The sequence below is a fragment of the Rhinopithecus roxellana genome, chromosome 6, assembly GCF_007565055.1.
Source record: "Rhinopithecus roxellana isolate Shanxi Qingling chromosome 6, ASM756505v1, whole genome shotgun sequence".
In the NCBI taxonomy this organism is placed as follows: Eukaryota; Metazoa; Chordata; class Mammalia; order Primates; family Cercopithecidae; genus Rhinopithecus; species Rhinopithecus roxellana.
The window spans coordinates 26827184-26850835 of NC_044554.1; the positions used below are offsets into that span (position 1 = coordinate 26827184).

The following is a 23652-nucleotide window of genomic DNA, read 5'->3' on the forward strand; positions in this document are numbered from 1 at the left end:
GCATTTTACATTTTTATTACAGAACTTTTGACCTATAGAATTTCTTTTGATTCTGTCTTTGAATCTCCATTTCTCTTCTGCTTTTCATCTGTTCTTGCATATTGCCTATATTTTCCATGAAAACATTTAGCTTGTTTTTTTGTTGTTGTTTTTTTTTTGAGATGGAGTCTCACTGTTGCCCAGGCTGGAGTGCAGTGGTGTGATCTTGGCTCACTGCAACCTCTGCCTCCTGGGTTCAAGTGATTCCCCTGCCTCAGCCTCCCAAGTAGCTGGGATTACAGGTGCCTGCCACCATGCCTGGGTAATTTGTGTATTTTTAGTAGAGATGGGGTTTCATCATGTTGGCCAGGCTGGTCTCAAACTCCTAACCTCAAGTGGTCTGCGCACTTCAGCCTTCCAAATTGCTGGGATTATAGGTGCGAGCCACCATGCCCAGCCTTTAGCATGTTAATCATAGTTGTTTTAATTTCCTGATCTGTTAATTCCAACATCCCTGTCATATCTGACTGTGGTTCTGATGCTTGCTCTGTGTTTTCAAACTGTGGCTTTAGTAATGTAGTGGTAGGTGTAGCAAAGGGTGAGGGAAGTATTCTGTAGTCCTATGATTAGGTTTTAGTCTTTTAGTGAGCCTGTGCCCCTGCAGCTTAGAAGCACTTGTAAAGTGTTTTTTTCACCCCTTTTGGTGGGACATAGTGACTATTGTGAGAGGGAGTTGGAGTTAAGTATTTTCCTTCCCCCAGGTCAGTTAGGCTCTGAAAAAAAACCCTGAGAGTTTACGCATGGTAAAATAGTCTCTTTTGAGGACAGGTCTTGTTGTAAGAATAGAATGCTCTGGGGCAAGGCGCAGTGGCTCACGCCTGTAATCCCAGCACTTTGGGAGGCTGAGGCAGGTGGATCACCTGAGGTCGGGAGTTTGAGACCAGCCTGGCCAACATGGCAAAACCCCGTCTCTACTAAAAATATAAAACTCAGCCAGGTGGGGTGGCATACACCTGTAATCCCAGCTACTCAGGAGGCCGAGGCAGGAGAACTGCTTGAACCCAGTAAGTGGAGGTTGCAGTGACCCAAGATTGTGCCACTGCAGTCCACACTGGGTGGCAGAGCAAGACTCCATCTAAAAAAAAAAAAAAAAAAAAAAAAAAAAAGAACAATGCTCTGGCATATTTCAAAATGGTTACTTTTCTCTTTTTTCCTCTGATCTTCACTATAAGAACCTGGTAAGCATCCTACAGGCAAAATTCATAAAACTATAGAAGTCCCCCAGTGACTTGGGCCCACTTGGAATTTTCTTGCTGTCACACTTGTTCACACTGAATCTCCAGCAATTTTTCACTTACAGTTTCGATTTTCCTACCCTAGTACTGGTTCTCTCAGAGGTTTCTGCATATTGTTTTCTGTTCTGTAAGTTGTGATTCTCTGTACCTAGTTGCCTGTCTCCCATTTTGGGGGGCAGTGGTTTGCCCTGTGACCTCACTTCTCTGACAGATCTAAGAAAAGTTGTTGATTTTTCAGTATGCTCTGCTTTTTACTTGTTTTTAGGATGAAGCCAACCACTTACAGAATTGCTGTAAACCAGATCAGAATCTGGAAGTCCTGTTTTTTTTTTTTTTTTATTTGTTAAATTATTTATGCCTTTGTTTAGCATGTTACCTATCTTAATACATTTTAAATAAGTGAATGCATAGCTTATATCTAGTTTCTAGGTTATATGCTTCCTTAGAATAGGAATTGATTCTTAAAATGTTATTCTGCTCACACCTGTAATTCCAGCACTTTGGGACGCCAAGGCAGGCAGATCACTTGAGGTCAGGAGTTCAAGACCAGACTGGTCAACATGGTGAAACCCTGTCTCTGCTAAAAGTACAAAAATTAGCTGGGCATGGTGGTGGCCATCTGTATTCCCAGCTACTAGGGAAGCTAAGGCATGAGAATCACTTCAACCTGGGAGGTGGAGGTTGCAGTGAGCTGAGATTGTGCCACTGTACTCCAGCCTGGGTGACAAGAGCAAAACTCCATCTCAAAAATAAATTAAAAAATAAATAAATAAATAAAATAAAATTGTTATTCTGAGCAGTCTCTGAAGAATATAAATTCTACTGCCTTGCCTTTAGAACTTATAGCAGCATCTTGCAAACTATCACAAGATGCTCCACATGTATTTCTTATGTGCTAAATTATGAAGTCGACTCAAATTTAGTATACTAGTAATATTTTTGGATATCCCAAAACACTGCCAGCTCAGTTTTGGGCTGCCCTTCTTGGGGGGGAGAAAAAGCAGTGGAAATTTAGAACTTAAGTGAGCATCTCGTTTAATTTTTAATGGATTTCTGTGTTGTTGGTAATGGTGAAGAGATGAAAAGAATAAATATTCTGTGCAGAAAAATTATTCAGTCTTCATGTGAAAGCACTTTGTCCATAGCAATTACTTTATGGAAAAGATATCGTATTACTTTCTTTGCTCTTAACTGAGACCTTTAATTTAAAGAACCTATACTTTACAAGTTTTTATTATCAATGCGTGAAAAATGTAGCAACTATTTCACAACATTTACCTTTAAAATCTATTTTTCTTTTTAATCTCCAATAGTTTTTTCTTAAAAGCTTTTGACTTTTTATCTAAATTGTAATAGCTAGAGCACCTTCCCCCAACTAGAATATCCCATTCTTTTTGTCTTTTCTTTTTCCTCTCAAAATGCCTACTGGGAACTTAATTTGGAGTCAGATCCTTCATGATAAATCTAGACTTAACAAAATTCCTCAGATGGTATATTGTGTATATCACAGTACTGGACAGTCCTCTGATTAAATAGATATTTGATAGTACTTCAAGATCTATACTTTTGGATGCACTTAGTTGCTTTCTCCTTTTGTAGTCTCTTCAAAATACAGAAATGCCAGAAATAATTTGTAAGAATATTAAGGATTAAAATTATATCAGCACAAACACCTAAATACTTGTTTGCTTTGTTAAACATATATCCCATTTTCTATCTTGATAAAAATTGGTGTAAAGTTGTTCAATCATTCAGTGGGTATAAGCAGCATATTCTCAATACTATGTTTCCTTAATAATAAATAGAGATATATGAACACATAAAAGATTCAATTATAATCACCTTGTGGATCTAAATTTCAGTTGACTTGTCATCTTGATTTCTGGAGACCACGAGGTAATGAAAAATAATTACAAGAGTCTTCATCTGTTGCAGTATTTAAATGGCGAGTAAGACACCCTGAAAGGAATGTTCTATTCATGGTACAATGCAATTACAGCTAGCACCAAATTCAACACTGTTTAACTTTCCACATATTATTTTGATTTTTCTTAATCCAACATTCTCAGGGAGGAGGTACATTGAAGTTACTAGAAAACACTGACTTTGATTTAGGGTATGTCTTAAAAGCTTATTTGCAGGAAGTACTCCAGCCTTATTCAACAGATCACTGAGAAGCCTGAAAAAACAAATCCCGGAAACTAATTATTATGTGCCAATTATATAAACAAGAAGACTTTGTTGGGTATGAACCAATGATTCCTTGCTTTTGAAAAATGTGTCAGATATCATGCATTACCAGCAGTTCAATGATATAAGGAACCAGAGTAATAGCTAAAACCTTTAAAGCTAAACCAAAGATTTACAGATGCCTCTTCATCTAGTCTTTCCCAACCTAAAAATTGAGTTCTGTAAAAATTTCAGTATTTGCTTCTGAAGAAAAGGGAACATGGACATTTATCTAATCCTCATTAGAAACCTAACTAATGATAACAAAGATTTAGACCTCAAGTACTTCTTACCAAAATTCTTGATATGACCTTATAGCAAATTACTTTCACCTATTGAACTTTCCTTTCTTTTATTCCCCTGGACCTCACCTGCACTGGGCATATTCAGGTTGCTTATGCAACATTTTACTATTGTGTTAGAAAAATCATGACACATGATGAATGTGTTTGTGCAACATGGGCTGATTCATAAATGAAAATGTGCATTGAAATTCCACAATATTTTAAAATTAGGAGTTTATCTAGCAATTGAACAAAATTGATTAAATCCATTATTTGTTAGATCAGCTAAATTACATGAGTTCATTCATCTACTCATAAATCCATCCATTCTTCCATCTGGCTGTCCGTTAATCAATTCACATAAATATTTATGGGGTACTTTGGGTAAGCCAGGTGCTAAGAATTCAATGCAAAACTAGATAGACTCCCCTGTGTTTGTTGAACTTATATTTTTGGTACAAACACAAGCAATAATCAAGAAAAAATATAAAAAGTACTAATTTTGATTAATACTATGAAGAAATTCAACAGGGTGTTGTACATGACATTTGATTGATCTGGTTTTCTCAGTTGTCTGAACACAAACATTTGTGAAAATCTTATTGTAGAGTTCTTATTATGGATAGGGGGTCAACTGTGTCATTATTGCTTTCCAGCTTATCCCAAAGACCTAGTTTATTACCAGGTTGCAAATAGTGTTCAGTAAGTTATTCTTATTAAGCATTGTTATATACTCTAAATCATTTATTGTGGTCCATTCACTGGTTCTGGTTTACAAACTTACTTGTCTATGATGACATAGTATAAAAATTGAGGGTGAATATTTAGAATTTCATTTTTATTATATATTTTTAAAGTATTGATATGTAGTCAATTAGAAATTTAAAAAGAAAACAAACTGTCCTTCACTACAGATTGAAAAGCATTATACTAAAAGACCATTTGCTCAGTTATAGTATATAAAGGTCAAATGATTTTTTAAAAAATGATGAAACAAACGTTTATTCAGTGCCACTAACTGTCAGTCAGATTTTTCAGTGGTCAGTTAATGACTGCAGTAGTGTTCTACCTTGCTCAAAGCACCCTCTTCAAGTTCTGGCATCTAAGCTGACATCAGAACACAGAGTTGGAGCTCTCTGTGGGTCACCTCTAGCACTTGATCTCCTCATGCAGTGCATGGTGCTCTCACGTCCATGCTGTGTTCTTATGGTCTTTAGGTAACAAGAATAATTTTCTTTATTTTCCTTAATATACATTTTGCTTCCTGAAATTCCCTTCTCTCCAGTGCGGGTGAATGTCAGAATGTGATTTGACCACTGTCCAAAGTACTCATTCACTGAGGAGTGGTAAGGTCTTCGCCCAACCTGTCTTCTCTGGGAATATACTGCTGCCTGAACATATCAGTATTTATTGCCAGGCTTGAACTTTATCTAATTAATTTATTAGGGTCAACATCTAAATATTAGAACTATTTCAGATTAAGTAATTTTTAAGTTGTATCCACTTTGGGTACTAGATCAAATTGCAGGTCTCTGCCTCTGGCGTGAGCCTATGTTGAGAGATGATGAAAACACTCTTTGCTTTTCCTTTATGCAAAAGGGGCATTTTCAATCTTTTTTTCATTAGTAAAAGTCAGTGATAAAGGAAGTCTGCATCAGGGGTCCAATTCCGTATAGCCAGTTTCTCTATTCTATTCCAAGGTTGTTTGTCTCCCTATATCAATATTGGTCAGGATTGAAAGTGTGCAAAAAGGTTTGAATGAATAAGTGAAAATCTTCCACTGGTGACAGGATAAAATATTCCAGTGGTTTTTATTGAAGTATAATACTGAATTACGTTTATGGCATGGTATCTATATGTCACAAGAGTAATCCCATCACTTTTACCTTATAGGTGGGCCTCTTGGGAAGAACTGGATCAGGGAAGAGTACTTTGTTATCAGCTTTTTTGAGACTACTGAACACTAAAGGAGAAATCCAGATCGATGGTGTGTCTTGGGATTCAGTAACTTTGCAACAGTGGAGGAAAGCCTTTGGAGTGATACCACAGGTGAGCAAAAGGACTTAGCCAGAAAAAAAGGCAATTAAATTATATTTTTTACTGCTGTTTGATACTTGTACTCAAGAAATTCACATTACTCTGCAAAATATATTTATTATGCATTGCTGTCTTTTTTTCTCCAGTGCAGTTTTCTCATAGGCAGAAAATATGTCACTAAAAGTTTGGAATTCTCCAGTTCTGGTTATTGAAATGTTCATAGCTTTGATAGTGTTTTTCAGAAGACCAAATTTACAGTGGGAACCTCAGGCTTTTGTTTTTAACAGCTCTTTTTTGTTCCTGCTTCAGTGGCCTGACCTCCAAGTTAGCAATCACCAGGTTGAGAAATGCTTTGCAAGACAAAAGATGCTCCTGAAATAACAAATACTTGGAATCATGAGGTAGTGGAATTGAAAATAGAAAGTGTAATGATTGTTTTTTGTTCTTTGGATGGTATGAACCACATCAGATTAGTCTGTAGCTATTTTTTTTTTAATGTCACTCTGATTTGGGTCACAAAGGATCTCTAGCCTCACTGCCTTAGTATCATTCTACTAATTAGAATGTTACTGTGTAAGAGCACTTCTTGTATATGAGAGAAATAGCAACCGTTTCAGTTTAAAATGATCTAAATGGAAACCAAGAAATGTCTTTACTGGGACCAAATCTGGACAACATTTACTGTATTTTTGCTGGTATTTTCTCTAGTCTCTCTGGGTATATTCACACTTAATGATCATTTTTCTCCCTTTGTACTAATGGGCACTGAATCCATTCCACTACCATAGTTCTTTCTAATACTACTCTGCTTTTTACACAAAATTAAAATGCCAGGAGCATCTCCAGGTAGACTGACTATAAATCTAGACTGAAAAAAAAGCTTGTATTTCTTAATAGATTACGTTTGTGGAACATTTGCTCCTTTCAACTAATGAGGCACTAAATATTGTAACTGCTCAAATGGTGCTTTTAATTTATTTGTCTAGACTTTGTCATGTTGCCAGAAGCTTTATCCTGGTTGGAGTTTTGAAAACAGTATTGTTTCCTCAGAAAGAAAAAACGGATTGTCAGATGATCTATAGATAAAGAAACGCTGGAAATACAAGTATCCCAAGGTGATAGCATTAGGCAAAATAAAAATGTTGAAAAGCGAAAAAGAACTGGTTGATAGAGAAGTGTTGTTATTCGGTATAACCTAAGTCTTCTGGTCCCATTTTAAATGAAAAATAGTGAATTTTTTAGTTTTTGTTGTTCTTGTTCACACAAATCTGCCCATTAGAATAATTCAAGCTCTAAAAATTAATTTCAATTTCACTGGGAATCCTTTAGTTTATTTACTATGTAGTAGACAGGCTTCGTGTTATTGCATGTTCAACTTAGGAACGTACATATGCAAGACGTGGAGGAAAACCGAGTGGGCCAGAGTTTTGAAAATTCTTTATCTTGCCTTTCTGCCAAAGTGAGTCTCCCAAGCTTGTCTCTTTTTTGCCCCCCTCCATTTCCACTCTTCTATGGTTTCTAGCATTATATAAACCAAACAAAAAAAATAGGTTCAGAGATGTCTTCAGAAATGCTGGATGATCTTGATATAGATGCTTCTCATATACGTGTTTATGATGCTGGTTTCTGGGGCTGTCTCTCAGTATCACAAAGATGTCTGTAAACAGAATAGGCTATTTCTTCTTTGTGACAAATTTTGAACATTATGTGAATGCCCAAGAAAGAGCAAGAGGGCAAACTCCTCATATATTTTTGATGTCTAAACCAAGAGATGCTTTTCCTAACTTTTCTTTGAAAGTTCAAATTAAGTAATTTTATCTTGTCCTAAAGTTTCAACTTTAAAAAGAAAAAAAAAAAAGGAAGAAGGAATTAAAAATCCAAAGAGAATTATGTTTGTTTGCTTTTCCAGTTTTTTCTTTCTTCCAACTCCCAGACTATGCAAGGGCATAGTTCTGAAGATCTCTGACACTGAGACATTAGAGATCTCTGTATCAATGGGTCATTTGTTTCCAGACACACGAAACAGGAACTTTGAACAAGAAATTTTCCCTCTTTTTCTCAGGGTGATCCTGAGACATCAGCTGTGGAATCATAACATGTCATTAGTTTTGGCAGGTCCTTGCAGGTGTTTTGTTTTGTTTTGTTTTGTTTTGTTTTGTTTTATTAATGTTCTTCCCTCCTGTAGCTAGACAGCAATCTTAGAGAATGCGCCAGCTTGGAAGACTATTGTGTAAATTTCAAGGTGGAGCCTCCTTTAATTCGTTCTGTGTTACCTGTGAGCTGTGAGGTCACCAAGAGGAGACAATGAGGCTTATCATCAGAGCCCCATTGCTTTAGGCAATTAGAACAACAAGATCTGAAATGGTTTATTAGCCTTGAATTTGTGTTAAGCACTTAATTCATAAAAACCAGAAAACATATTTTTAAATGTATTTCTAAATCTTCAGTTACAAGTTTCAAAGGTGACAAACTATTCTGAGGAAACGACTAGGCCTGTTCTTGCAATGAGTCTTTATGATCTGAAAAGAATCTATGTCCACACATAACTCCCACCACAAAGTTCGGGCATTGTTTGCTCTGGGACATATCAAATGGGACCAAAACATGTGTTTGTAGATGTGAATGATGATTCAGCAGTGTAGCGGTTCTCACTCATTTTATAATAATTAACAACTTAATAATTAATTATTAAACTCCTACATGCTTCACATTATAAGTCTGATAGCTTCTATGGTTACATAAAAGGTATAGATAGCACTTGTCCTTGATCTGTCACAGTGAGGTCCCAATCCAACCTATGAGCTTCAAATGAAAAGTTCAAAATTACACTCATTGTCATAAGTCAGAGATCAAAGGAAGAAAGGGTTTAACCAAAACGATGAATTAAATATAGGTGATTAAATAGAGTCATGGGTCAAGGCATGGGCTAGTTAGTGAGTGTGATGTGGGTAATTAGGAAAGGCCAGCTCCCAAGCCCTGTTGTTGCTACTCCCCCACATCAGTGATCCTTTCTTTTTTTCTCCTCCCACTGCAATGCCTTCCTCATCTTTTCCCTTACATCCCTCCATTATATGAGTCACACAAATTAGACTCTTAAAAGCAACATTCATGTTGTGTGAATTTGGTGTTTTTGACTAATCCCAACATTCCACCCCCACATTCCAGTCCAACATGGGATTTAGAGCGTTGTTTATAAACCTGGCACTTCTAATGTATCTTATATTAGAGTAATCCTTGTATTTGTTTAATTTCCACTTAGCAATGTAAATACTTGCAGGTATCCTAGTTAAGAAAGCAAGGTTTAAACACAAAATCATCAATGATTAAAGCAGAGTCGATGAAAGAATGTAATAGAAATGCTAGATAAAACAGATTTTTTTCTTACTAATTTTTCTGTCCCTTATAGAGTGCATAACACAATAGCTTGCTTGATAAGAATTCAATATGCGTTGTTTTGTGCTGAATCACTAAATGCTTGATTTCTTTAACGAGAGATTGTGGTTCCATCAGTATCTGAATTTTAGTCTGTGTAATCTTGATTTATCTGTGCCTCTGTTTTATTTTCTGTAAAATGAGTATAATGGAAGTAACTAATTCATTGTGTTTTTGTGAGGATTAAATGAGTTAGTAAATAATACTCCTCCCTGGCACATAGTAAGTACAATATGCTGTGTTGTGGTTGTTATTATTATTTACAGTTCCTTGAGCACAAGAAATAATGTCCCCATCTTAGTATTATGTTGGAGGTATATACCATAAAAGTGAACAAAACAATATAGTTTCCCAAAGAAAGTGATAATTAAAGTGGCTCATAAAGGGTCATAAAGCTTGTAGATTTTAGAATGGTTGGGGGCATGAGGATGTTGAGAGGGTATTCCAGGATGCCAGGCAGAGAGATTATGGACAAGTACTAAGATGGGAACTAGAAAAAGTTGAGGGGCAAAAGGTCAGAGGAGGTCACAAGTTAGGGAGTATTAGGAAAAAGAAGTTAATACTTGACAAGTGCCAACATGGCTTCACGAGGAATGGGTTGGGCCTTTTTGAGTGAGGAAGAGGCTGGTGAAAGGGTGGTGGAAGACCCTGCTGCTGCTCACGGCATGGGGTGTAGGTGACAGGAGAAGCAGGGACATGAGCTAGGAAACTCTCCAGCTATGAAGTGATGAGTCTAGAGTAAAATAAGGACAGTAGGGGTGGAGTACTGAATTCAAGGGAGGAGGGAAAAATAATTTGTATGGAAGTAGGTACAATGAAATTTTATTATTTCTGAGCCTAAAAATGTGAAATTTTTGATTATTTGTTCAGACCAGGAAAGTATTTTCTCTTATGCTATCTCTGAAAAAGTATATACTAAAAAGATGTAGTATAAAAAGGTTGTAAGGCATTAAGTAATTTTAGAGGAAACAATAATTTGGATATCTTACGTGCAATCATTTATATGCAAAGATATGTAAATATTACAAAATTATTCTGTATTTGTTTTAAACCTTAAATATTTTTGACTGAGGAATATTTTATTCATCTATTTATAGCTACTTTGTTCTAACTAATAGATATTCTTGAAAACAAAGCAACACTTTTTCGGAGACAGAGTCTTGCACTGTCACCTAGGCTTGAGTGTGTTACCTTGAACTCCTGGGCTCCAGTGATCCTCCCACCTCAGTCTCTTGGGTAGGTAGATTATAGGCCCGCACTACCATGCCCAACTGCATTAGTCCGTCCTTTCGTTGCTATAAAGAAATACTGGAAACTGGGTAATTTATGAAGAAAATAAATGTAATTGGTTCACAGTTCTTCAGGCTGTGCAGGAAGCATAGCAGCATCTGCTTCTGAGGAGACCTCAGGAAGTTTTCAATCAATTATGCACTTAATTCATAAAAAACAGAAAAAATATTTTTAAATGTATTTCTAAATCTTCAGTTACAAGTTTGAAAGGTGACAAACTTTCAGCAATCAAAGCAATTCACTACAACAGAAATTAGAACATTTCATTGACCTTTTAATGAAAGGCAAGTAGCGAGCAGGCATGTTACATGACGAATCAGGAGCAAGACAGAGTGAGGGAGGAGGTGCCACACACTTTGAAATGAGCAGATCTCATGAGAACTCAATCACTATCATGAGAACAGCACCAAGAGGATGGTGCTATACCATTCATGAGAAATCCACCCCCATGATCCAGTCACCTCCCACCAGGCCCGCCTCCAATATTGGGAATTACAGTTCAACATAAGATTTGAGTGGAAACACAGATCCAAACCATACCACCAGCTAATTCAGACCGGGTCTTACTATGTTCTACAGGCTGGTCTTATACTTCTGGCCTCAAGTGATCCTCCTGCCTTGGCCTCCCAAAGTACTGAGAATTCAGACATGAGTAACAGTGCCTGGCCAATACTTATTTTTAAACATTCTCTAACATAAACTTAGGATCTTGATTTGTTCACACTGAACAGATTTTTAGTATACAGATTCAATTTATAAGAAAATGTTGCAGACATTGTCAAAAAGGGAGATCCAAACCACTGTGATAATTATAAGCATTTGGGCCACATTTTGATAGAACTATACATTGTGTGTGTGTGTGTGTGTGTGTGTGTGTGTGTGTGTGTGGCATTAAATAAATATATACACACACACACACACACACACACATATATATACACACACATTATTTACCTACCTACCTACTATAGATAGATAGATAGATAGATAGATAGATAGATAGATAGATAGATAATTTCCGTTCTGAGCCAAAGTCAAACAGCACTGTACGCTTAAAGAGAAACAGTCACACTTCCCACTTATGTAATTTATATTACATCCAGTCACCACACTAGCCAAACTGCTTTATTGTTTTTTGTTTGACATCCAATGCTAAAACATAATGCCTGTTGCAGTGAAATATACATGAGCAACCCTGAGAACTCCATATAGGCTCATCTGTTACCACTGAGTTGAGTTGAGTTGAGGAGTCAAGCTGTAGTAAAAAGGTTTGTCACAGGGTGAGTAATGGTGCTCTTATTTTTCTCTGGGTCTCAAGTGCTCTTTATGACATATATGGCGTTAAATAAATATCAGATATTTGCACATCCTAACTTTCCTATTGGTGAAATTTCTTAAAAGAGAGATAAAGGGCCATTGTGTGATTGATAGTTTCAGGTATATTTTTTGCTGCAAAATCAGTCCAAGTGTACCACGTTGGGCAAACCACTTAACTTCTCAGGGCCTTGACTGTTTCATTTGTAAACCAGAGAAAAGGACTTGGGTGACCTCCAAAGACCTTTCAAATTTAGAGATGAGTTTGTGGAAAGTTCAAACAGTTTAGAAAACAGAACTAAGACACCCACCGGCACCCCTGGAAACAAGAGAGTGCCAGGTACTATTTGTAATACAGGAATGAAATGCCTAATTGTATGAAATTGAATTCTAACTGAACCAGTTCGTTCAGTTAATTTTTTTTTTCAATTAGAGTACTTACTTCAGTACCTAACACTAGACAGTAAACTGTAGACAAAAGACCTACAGAATTTCTGAATGGTATCAAATTCACCACACTTAAAACTTTGGGATGTCTAATTTCAACCAACAGCTTTCTTTCTTCATAATGTTGAATATATAACTATTTTAGCTAAAATTAATATATATCAATATATTTTGATAGATATTTTATATAAACTTTTAGACTATAGTATTATAAACTTTTAGACTATAGTATTATGAATAAAAGTTAGACCTACCATTTCCCAAGCAATTATAGAGAATGACAAAAATTTTAATGGGTTGTTAGTATTATTTATTTAAAGACTGTGATACTAATAAATATTTGGCCACATTTTAATAGAATTATACATGGTGTGTGTGTGTATATATGTGTGTGTGTGTATATATATATGGCAGTAGAGATATATATAGCTCTACACAATCTAGATAGATATATACATGTATATATATACACACATATATCTGTGTGTATATATACATGTGTGTATATATACATACATACATATATCTGTACATATATAGTGTGTATGTGTGTATATATATATTTTTCCTGAGCCAAAACAAAATACTAGGTTGTAATAGCTATTCTTTCAGAATGAAGAAAAACAACATGTGCTGAACTCTGAGTTTGATGTTTTTGTGTTTTACTTCCTATTTTCATATGAGTCCATTTATTTATTTGGGCAGAATTTATTGAGAATATATTACGAACACAGCTTTTGCTAAGGACAGGGTACACAGCAGTTATGGTCTAGTAAGAGAGATGGATGTTAAAAACAAAATGTTCACAAATGCATGTATAATCTTAATACTCACTATAAGCTATGAAAGCAGAGTATGAGTATTACGAGACCATATGTTGGGAGACTTTATTTGGTATTGAGGATCAGGAAAGATACCCCTGAGGAAGTGATATTTAATTTGAAACCTAAAGAAGGCAGTTGGCCATGGGAAGAAGGTAGGGAATGAGATTCCCAGGCAAGGGGAATCCAATGTGTGAAGAAGCTGAGGGAGTGAAGAAAAGCCAGTGTGATGGCAGGAAGAAAGGGAAGAGCGTGGAGAAGGGCACTAAGTGATTCAGAGAAGTAGGAGGGGCTAAAACATGTAGGGTCATGTAGGCCATCTTAAAGGCCTGAGTGTAGTGGAAGACCTTTGAAGGTTTGTTAAAAGGTCAATGAAATGTTCTAATTTCTGTTGTAGTGAATTGCTTTGATTGCTGAATGAGAATGGATGGGAAGAGATGCAAGAGTGAAAGGAAAGAAATTAATTAGGAGGCTCTTGCCTTGCGCCAGATAGGACTGATAATTAATTTTATTTGGGAAGATCAGGGAGAAAGATAAGTCATGAATGACTCCCAAGTTTCTGGATTGAGGAAATGAAGGTACCATACACTGAGATGATAAAGCCTGGGGTAGAGTAGCTTTGAGAAGAAAGGTAGCATTTCCCTATTTCATAAAACATGGAGGATCAAAGAGGCTGGGTTCCTGTTCGTAGACATGCCTTCCAGGCCAGAACTGCATTACTACAACATCTTTGCAAGCCACATTGCCTTTCATAACTCTGTGTCTGTGTTGATGCTGTAACATCTTTGGCCTTCCCGCCACCATCTTCCCGCAGTCCTCCATGATAATGCCATTATTCCATTTCAGTTTGTGTGCTTCCATTGAATGTGTAAGTCTCCTTGAAAGTTATAATGAAGCTGTAGCCCATATAAAACCCTTCAGCTCAGGTCCTGCGTAGGAAGAGGAAGCTAATCTCTCCAGGAACTGAGCCTGTGACCAGAGGGATGGATAATTGTCTAAATAAAGAATATGCTGCTGAGCACTAATGGACTCTTTATGCATCCATCAGACTACTGCTGCCAACCTTTAATCTTTCCTGAGCTTTAAATAGGAAGGAAAAAATGGTCCACAAAGGACTTGAGCCATTTTGCTGTCGTGATGAGGGGCACAAGTTTAGAGATAAACACTTCTGTGTTTGAATTCCAACTCCTACTATCTCCTAGCTAAATGACCTTGGACAAGTCACTTACCTTCTCCAACCTGCTGATTCTTCAGGTACATAATAGGATTTACCTCATGAGGTTGACATGAAGATTGAAAGAGATAACATATAGAATGAGCCTGTCCCAGGACATGGTTCATAGTAAGTCTGCCATAAATGGGAGCTATGGGTCCCATCCTTTTGGTGGAGATAACTTTTCTGTAGCAGGTAATACATTGTTTGATACTTGGTTAAACCTTACAATTATAATTTCCTGTTCTTCTCTATAATGCTAGAAACCTTTTATTTAAAGAACCACAATATAAAATGAAAAATATATAAAAAACAGCAAATGGCAAAATTCTATCGGCAAGGCTTTTTAACTTTATATACTAAATAAATCCAATTGCTTAAATAATGAACTGACTCAAGTTCTCAGCACTGCTCCTTGTTTAATTCTCTTTAGTTTTTCAGAATTCTCCAATAATGACCTTTGTCTACTCTCTTCAGTTTATTCAGACATTACTTTTATTTAAATAGAAGTTTAGAGGTGGATACACAAACATATCCATCACATATCTTATGATCCTATGAGTCATATGCTCATCTCTTATATTCACCTCTGTAAAACAATCTAGGTACCTTTCAGGAAGGTGATTTTGATGTAGGTTGAGAAATATCGGCATAGGGGTCCTAGCTGACCTCTCTAGAGAGTTCCTGAGACATGTGACAACAACTTTTTCTTTAAGTCATAAGGTATGCCCCAGGGTATGACGTTTCTAACATGACCCTCAGTAAACTTGGCTGCCTTGCTGAGGATACTCTCCTGCCTGAGAGACACAGACACCATTAATTGGGGATTGACTTGCCTTGTGTGGTTCCTTGTGGACCAGATGGCCACTGAATATTCTCATTTCAAAGGAAATTGGTAAAAACTACACTTCAAGAAATTTCATTCTTAATTCCCCTTAATGGATGTTATTAACCAAAGACAAAAGAAAAAAGGATTAAAAAAATTATTCTAAATGTTAATATCAAAAATATTATTTTCAATTCACCCCTATGCACAGAGAACTAAATATTATCATTGTTATTGCATCGGCATTCCCCAATGAGACAGTGATTTTCTTTTAAGATATTTTAAAATAATATAGGCAGACCTAAGCAGATGGTGATCTGGTAAGTAGATGTCTCAGAGTGATAGCTGTGCAATGCTCCGTGCAAGGAATTAGATTGTCATTTTGTTCCTTACCAGGAACATGCATTCAGTTAAGCAAATATTTGACTTCTACTTTTCCACTGATTTCTAAGTTGAGGCTCTCTCTTGTGCCTGTCTGATCAGATACTTGGTTTATAGATCAGATAAACATGTGCATTTGAATAAGCATAAGTTAAAGAAATTTCAAAATCCCTTAGGAAGCTAGGCTTATCAGAGAAATTCAAAGAAATATATTAACAAACTAAGAATTTGTTCTACCAAGTTAATTATAACTCATAAACTTACTGGTTGTTGTTGTTTTTTTTTTTTTTTTTTTACTTTTTAATTTTATATTACGTTTGCTTGTAATAAGGAATCTTGCTAGAACTAAAATTTTTTAATATTCTACAATTAACAATTATCTCAATTTATTTATTCTAAAGACATTGGGATTAGAAAAATGTTCACAAGGGACTCCAAATATTGCTGTAATATTTGTTTCTTAAAAGTATGATACAAAGCAGACATGATAAAATATTAAAATTTGAGAGAACTGGATGGTAAGTACACGGGTGTTTCTTATTTTAAAATATTTTTTCACTTGAAATATTTTACAATACAATAAGGGAAAAATAAAAAGATATTTAGGTTATTCATACTTTTTTCTTCTTTTCTTTATTGCTATAGAAAGTATTTATCTTTTCTGGAACATTTAGAAAAAACTTGGATCCCTATGAACAGTGGAGTGATCAAGAAATATGGAAAGTTGCAGATGAGGTAAGGCTGCTAACTGAAATGATTTTGAAAGGGGTAACTCATATCAGTACAAATGGTTGATATAGCTGACATCATTCTACACTTTTATGTGTGTGTATGTGTGTGCACAACTTTAAAATGGAGTACCCTAACATACCTGGAGCAACAGGTACTTTTGACTGGACCTACCCCTAACTGAAATGATTTTGAAAGAGGTAACTCATACCAACACAAATGGTTGATATGGCTGAGATCATTCTATACACTTTGTGTGCGTGTATTTCTGTGCACAGCTTTAAAATGGAGTACCCTAACATACCTGGAGCAACAGGTATTTTTGATTGGACCTGCTTCTCTCCTCAGTAGTAGGGCTCCAACCATCAGGCCTTATCTTGGTCCATTTGGGCTGTTAAAATAAAATACCAAAGACTGAGCTGCTTATAAGCAATCTTTGGAGGCTGAGAAGTCAAAGGTCAAGGTGCCAGCAGGTTTGTTGTCTGGTGAGAGCATACTTCCTGGTTCATTGATGGTGCCTTCTTGCTGTGTCCTCATGTAATGGAAGGGGCAAGACCTCTCTGGGATCTTTTTCACAGTGGCAGTAATCCCATCATGAGGGCTTTGTGCTCATGACCTAATCACCTCCCACATGTCCCACATTCTAATACTATCACCTTGGGGGGTTAGGATTTTAACATATGAATTTGAGGGGGTGGGGGGACACAAATATTTAGACCATAGCTTTTCACTCCTGACTTCCAAAGTTCATGTCTTCTTCACATGCAAAATACATTCATTCCATCCCAATAGCCCCCAAAGTCTTAACTTGTTCCAGCATCAACTTACAAGGCTGAAGTTCAAGGTTTTATCTAAATATCATCTAAATCAGCACAAACAGCTAAATCAGGTAGAGTGGGACTTAAGGTGTGATTCATCTTTAGGCAGATTGCTCTCCAATTATGAAACTGTGAAATCAAGCCTATTATGTGCTTTCAAAATAAAATGGTGAAACAGGCACAGGCTAGACAGTCCCATTTCAAAAAAGAGAAATAGAAAAGAAAAAAGGAGTGACAGGTCTCTATAAGTCTAAAACTTTAAGGCTTGAGAATAATTTGTTGTGCTTTGCTCTCCAGGCTCACTGGAGTGGTATCTCACCTCTGGACACACTGGGGTGGAGGCTCTATCTTCATCGATTTGAGTGTCTCATTCTTTGTGGCAGGTCTGTGCTCCAATCCCACACCTATGGCTCCCTGAGTGTGCAATTGCATGCCTGGTGGTTCTACTGGTCTCGATTGCATAGGTGGCCCCTCCTTCATAGCTCCACTGGGCATTGCCCTACTGTGAGCTCTATGTGACGACCTCATCCCTGGGCCTCTACCTGGGCCCTGTGACTCTCTGAGTTCTTGAAATCTAGGTGGAGGCAGCCATCCCCCTACAGTTTTGCTGAGAGTAGTGCATGAGCCCTGGAGTGTGCTAGAGCTACACCTAGGGTGGTGGAGATGCTTAGCAATGGAGTGTGGGGAGCTGATATGGTTTGGGTGTGTCCCCACCCAAATCTTATCTTGAATTATAATCTTCATAATCCCCATGTGTTGAGGGAGGGACCTGGTGAGAGGTGATTGGATCATTGGCGTGGTTTCCTATGCTGTTCATGTGATAGTGAGTGAGTTCTCATGGTTTTATAAGGCAGTTTTCCCTGCTCTTACACCCTCTCTCTTGCCTGTCACCATGTAAGACATAACTCTCTCTCTTCTGCCATGATTGTAAGTTTCCTGAGGCCTACCCAGCCATGCAGAACTGTGAGTCAGTTAAACCTCTTTTCTTTATAAATTACCTAATCTCTTTATAGCAGTGTGAAAATGGGCTAATACAGGAGCAAACACTGCAGTGTGAGGTGGCAATGTAAAGTCTACAATGTGAGGTGGCAATGTGAAGTCTGCAGTGTGAGGTGGCACGGGGCAGTTGTAGCCCCTCCTTTGAAATCTTTCTGCCCCACCCCAGGCTTCTGCACTCTGAACCTATGATGGGAAAGGCAGCTTGGAAGATTTCCAAATGGCTTTGGAGTCATTCTTCCATTGTCTTGGACTATAAATTCTGGCTTCTGTTTAGGTGGCTGACTAATATCCCCACTGTCTTAATGCATAGCACCTAGTTTCTGTTGAGATGGCTAGTCCGTAGTAATCTCCTTATCAAATTTGGCCACAACCTTTGTATTCTCTCCTGAGCAGGCTTTCTCATCTTTCACAATATGGATAGGCTGAGAATTTTCCAAATTTTGAAGTTCTGCTTCCCTTTTGATCAATAATTCCATTTTAAAGTCATTTCTCATTTTGAATTTTACTATGAGCAGTCAAGAGTAACTAAGGTGCTCCTTCAACTTTGCTTGGATATTTCCTCAGTCAAATATTCAATTTCACTGCTTTCATGTTCTGCCTTCCACAAAACCCTAGGACACAAACAGCTCAGCCAAGTTCTTTGACATTTTATAACAAGGATAGCTTTTCCTCCATTGCCCAATAACGTGTTCCTCATTTCCATCCGAAAACCCATCAGATTGGGCCTTTACCGTCCACATTTTTGCAAACATTCTGCTCATGACCACTTAGGTATTCAGTAAGAAGACAGTAGCTTTCTCCACAGCTCTCCTCTCCGCAGCCCTCACCAGAATTGCCTTTAACTGTCCATTCACAGCAATGTAGGCTTTTTCTAGCATGTACCTGAAAACTCTTCCAGTCTCTACTCATTACCTGGTTCCAAAGCTGCTTCCACATTGAGTATTTGTTACAGCCATACCCAGATCCTAGTACCAATATTCTGTCTTAGTTCATTAGGGTGCTACAACAAAATACTATAGACCAGATGTCTTATAAACAACAGTAAAATTTATTTTTCACAGTTCTGGAAGCTGGGAAGTTCAAAATCTGGTGGCAGCAGATTTTGTGTCTGGTGAAGGCCTGCTTCCTCACAGATGTCTGTGTTCTCACTGTGTTGTTACATGGCAGAAGAGTGGGCAGGCTGGCTCTCTGGGATGTATTTTATAAGGACACTAATCCAAATCATGGGTTTAGGGTAGAGCCCTCATGACTTAAATAACCTCCCAAAGGCCCCACCTCCTAATACCATCATCTTTGAAGTTAGGATTTCAACATATGACTTTGGCAGGGGGACAGAAGAGTTCAGTTTATAGCAAACCCCATAGATAGCACTACTTTGTCCTTCCCTAATCAATGTGCATCAATGAAACATGAATTAGAAGAGACCCAGGCAACTCCACTACACTGGGATTATTCCCAGTATAAGGTATCATCTCTCCACACCTTCTCATCTACTCTCTATCTGAGTTCTGAAGCTCTCCACTACAAGAAGGAGGCTTTGGTTTGACTTGATATACTTCTCTGGGAAACGTAGGTTTAGCACAAAAGAGTGATGCTCATTCTAGAGCACCTGCAAATGACTATAGTTTTCTTTGGAAGTCACCAGGAATCGTCTGCCTTTGGGTATGTGGCTATGAGCACTGCCAGGCAAAATGCCACATGACCTAGATGAGGCATATGCCATCCTTCGAAGCATTAGGACATTATATAGGAAATATATTAACTAAAATGGAATAAAATTGTCTAAATAACACCTTATGTTTATCCAACAGGTGGTTCATTATAATTGAGGGCATTAGACAGAGGAATTTGGTGGGGAGAAGAGCTGGAGAAATTCTCGGTTTCTTTAACAGAATACTCTAGCTATAAACTTATAATTTTAAAAATATAAGCATTATATTAAAGAAAAGGGGAACATAAATTATTTTGTTTTATTAAACTTAAGTCCAAAAGTCTGGATTGTGGCAGAAGCAGAATAGGTTCAGGGGACCTAAAATGATCAGCCTCAAAAGGTCTTCTTAGAGAACAACTGTATCCCACTGTTAGCACTTTTGGTCCTTGTAGCCCAATTTCTGTTTATCTCAAATGTTCTTCCCTTTTCTGCCTCCCTTCACAGTGGACCTTGCCAGGAGCTTTGAAATGCCTGTGAGTGTTAAACACTTACCCGTTGAGTGCCCAACCTTAACATGCCCCTAATAAAATGTACTTAGATTAACCGTTTTCATTATCAAAGTTTCCTTATTACCCAACAAACACAGGGGCTTTAAAGAAAACATTAACTAAATTGCAAGTGACACATTTTAAGATCTTTGATGTGACTTCAGAGAATGCACTATAGGAACACAATGCAATGGGAAAGAAACTTGGGAGGGAAGACATTAGCCTTTATGAAATCTCTAAGTATTGCCAAATCAAAATAAAATTTACAGGAAAGCAGGATCATAAGTATAATCTAAAATCTTAGAGCCTGTGGTTTTGATTTTAAATACTAATATAATGCAAAATTTTTACCTGTTTAGATTTTTATTTAATCAGTTCATATTTAGATTTATATTTTTACTGTTCTCCTTTTTAATAATTCACTATTCACAAAGATGATGATGTTAGTCTAACTTTAATGTCGTGAGCACTTTGAGTAGAAGTGCTGAGTTTTTGTTGAGTAGTAGTGTGCTTTTTTGAGTTGTAGTGATAGGTTTTTGAGGAGGAAGCCTGCTAGCAGCATACAAATAAGCAAGTATCAGCCTAGAGAAGCAGAAAAGGCATTTGGGTTTCAAAGTCACAAGGCCTAGGCTTTAGTCTAATACAGTTGATAATATAATTTGTCCAAACAGGACATTTTTGGGCATGTCAAACACTAAACTGGAAGAGGACATTATGACAACAGTGTAAAGCAGGACTTTCCGGGGCAAACCAGGATGTATGTCATCTCACTTAGTCCTCTCTGTGTCCTTGCCATGACCAGTATCTCTAGAGGTAAATGAACAGAATAATGACAAATAGCTAAATACCTGAATCTTATCCCAGCAGCACCTCCTACATAATTCTCCATTATCCCAAATGGAAATTAAAAATATATACAGTGACAATTCCAGGCCAAGAAATGCTTTATTTCTAGCTTGGACTTGGCTTCCAACTCCAGTGTAGAATCTTATCCTTGCTGATCTGGACTGCATCTCATGAAGCCATGAGGACTTGTGCCTAGTTACTAGCTGGAAGACTTAGAACCAAAGCTGGTCCAGACAGCCTCCTTTTTCCTTATTTCCTGGGTCCAGACCTTTACCATGGCACTCTGCCCTATCATTTGATGGGGGAATTTAAAGCAAGACCAAAGGAAGGAAAGAGAGTTTCTAAGACCTAGAAGTTGGATAGTTTAATTTACACATCCCAAAACAGCTTAGGCCCAGACAGCTTCTCTCCAAGATTGGTGCCAAACTGAAATTACCAGCTGTGTAGACAAAAGAGAATTTTAAAAGAAACTGAATCCCGAGAGAAAAACAAATAGACTTCTGGCATTGTGGCCCCATAAATTGGTAGGATTGTTGTGACTTTTCAAGTTTACATGTAAAATGGGCCCAGTGCAGTGCCAAGCAAATATAGGTACCAAGTAAAAGTAACTATAATCATGTTTTTTTTTTTAATCTGGACTTTACTTGGTCATCCTTTAAATGGTGTTTGACAGAATCCTAGTTCTTGTCTCACTTTACTTAATTTCCCTGGGAAATTTCATGTGTCCTTTTGGCTTTAACTAATATCTCTATTTTGATGACCTCCATATCTGCCTGTTCCCAGAGCTTTCCATCTGATATCTCAGCATATGAAAAGCACCTTATGTCTATGATTGTGTTCCTTCCCTGCCCCACCACATACCTGTCCTGTGTTCCTAATTCCACTGAATGACATCCCACCCTCCAGTTTCCCAAAGCCAAGACCTGGGACTCATCTTTCACTCTCAAGTTCCTCCACGGGTACCCACATGCCACATCCTGTCAATGCTGTCCCTCGGGAGTATCTGGAATATATTCACTTTTCTTCATTTCCACCTGACACCACTATTAACACTTGCATGAATTTCTGAAATAGCTTCCTGGCTCATTGCCCTCATCGACCCCCAACAGTTCATTCTGCTCTTTGCAGCTCTGGTGATCTCTCCAAACCCCACATCTGATCACTTGTTTCTTCCCTTCATATGGCTCCTTAATGCCTTCTGGACTAAGTCCACACTGCTTAAGGTGGCTTACCAGGTCCTTCATGATTTCATCTTTGTTTGGCTTTCTACACTCACTGCCCAACTTCCCCTTACTTCCCATGATTCAGTTATACTGAAGTTCTTTGGTTCTCTAAAGCACATGTGCTTTCTGTTCTGCAGAGGCTTTTTTGTTCACATGCTGTTCTCCACCTGGGAAACTCCCCAGCCCTTCACTGCCTGCTTCTACCATCTTTCAGGCCTTTCCTTACACATCACTTCTTTCCAAAAATCTGCCTTGACACTCCAGGTCTCAGTTTCTTAGGTGTACCCTGTAACTCCACCCCTTTCATAGCATTTCTCACTCTGGCTGGAGATGTACTTTTTAACTTGTCCATGTCCCCTACTGGAGTGGAAGTTCCTGGAGGTCAGGGATTCTATCCTATTCATTGTGGTATTTCCAGTGCCTAGAGTAGTCTTGCACACACGGATGGTATTCAATAAATATCCGTTGAATGAATAAGGCGTTCTTTCATTTCATATGTAATAGATCATGGAAATAGCCTTATGATTGATACACAGCAGGTATTACCATCCTCACTTTAAAATGAGGACTCAGAGCCTTGAGATGTCTGAGGGCCTTGACTGGGACAGCTGGCAGATGCGGGAACAGAGCTGCATCACCCCTGTGGGCTATCTCAGGGTTGTCCGTAATCTAAGTACAATGTCTGTTGATTTTGGAATGAAGACTTTTTGGGTAATTGTTTGCTTTTTCAATTACTTATAAAATAGTTTCCATCCTTACTCATTGATAGTAAGGTATTTTAGAAAACAAGCTAAATAGCAGAAATAGTGGCCTTGTAAGTTGAAAATTTACCCTGAAAAATCTACAGAGTAGCAAACAGAGTATCAAAAGGAGTTGACTGTGTCTATTTTTATAACTGTCACTTATGGATTATTCAGTAAAACCGCAATTCACTTTTATGATTTTTTTTCATGTTTCTCTGTCACAAGAGCAAACTCTTGCTCCATAATAACATTCCAGAGTACGGCAATAGCAAAAGTCAACATTTTGAATCCTTTACAAACTCTTAGACACTTTTTTTTTTTAGTTTAACATGTTACAAAACAAAATTTCTTCTTTTTTCACAGCAGTTTGGGAAGTATATACTACTTATTAGCTCATTAGCATGAAGCTGGCAAATTATTTTTCCTAAAGTTCTTTATATTTACAAACTGTTGATGTTTCTATTTATTTATTTTTAATGCTAGGTTATAATGAAAATAATTAGAAAACTTTAGATTCCAGTAATTTTGAAGTCTTCTTAGTTTGGAC

General features: G+C 37.4%; 1 protein-coding gene across 2 annotated transcripts in view; it reads left to right on the top strand.

The window, feature by feature from the left end:
* CFTR (CF transmembrane conductance regulator) overlaps window positions 1-23652 on the top strand; it is a 181622-nt gene that overhangs the window by 149505 nt on the left and 8465 nt on the right. For both annotated transcript variants that reach the window (XM_010389332.2, XM_010389333.2), the window contains exons 23-24: window positions 5681-5836; window positions 16194-16283. In XM_010389332.2, coding sequence (XP_010387634.1) covers window positions 5681-5836; window positions 16194-16283 — 246 coding nt within the window. The remainder of the gene's footprint in view (window positions 1-5680; window positions 5837-16193; window positions 16284-23652) is intronic.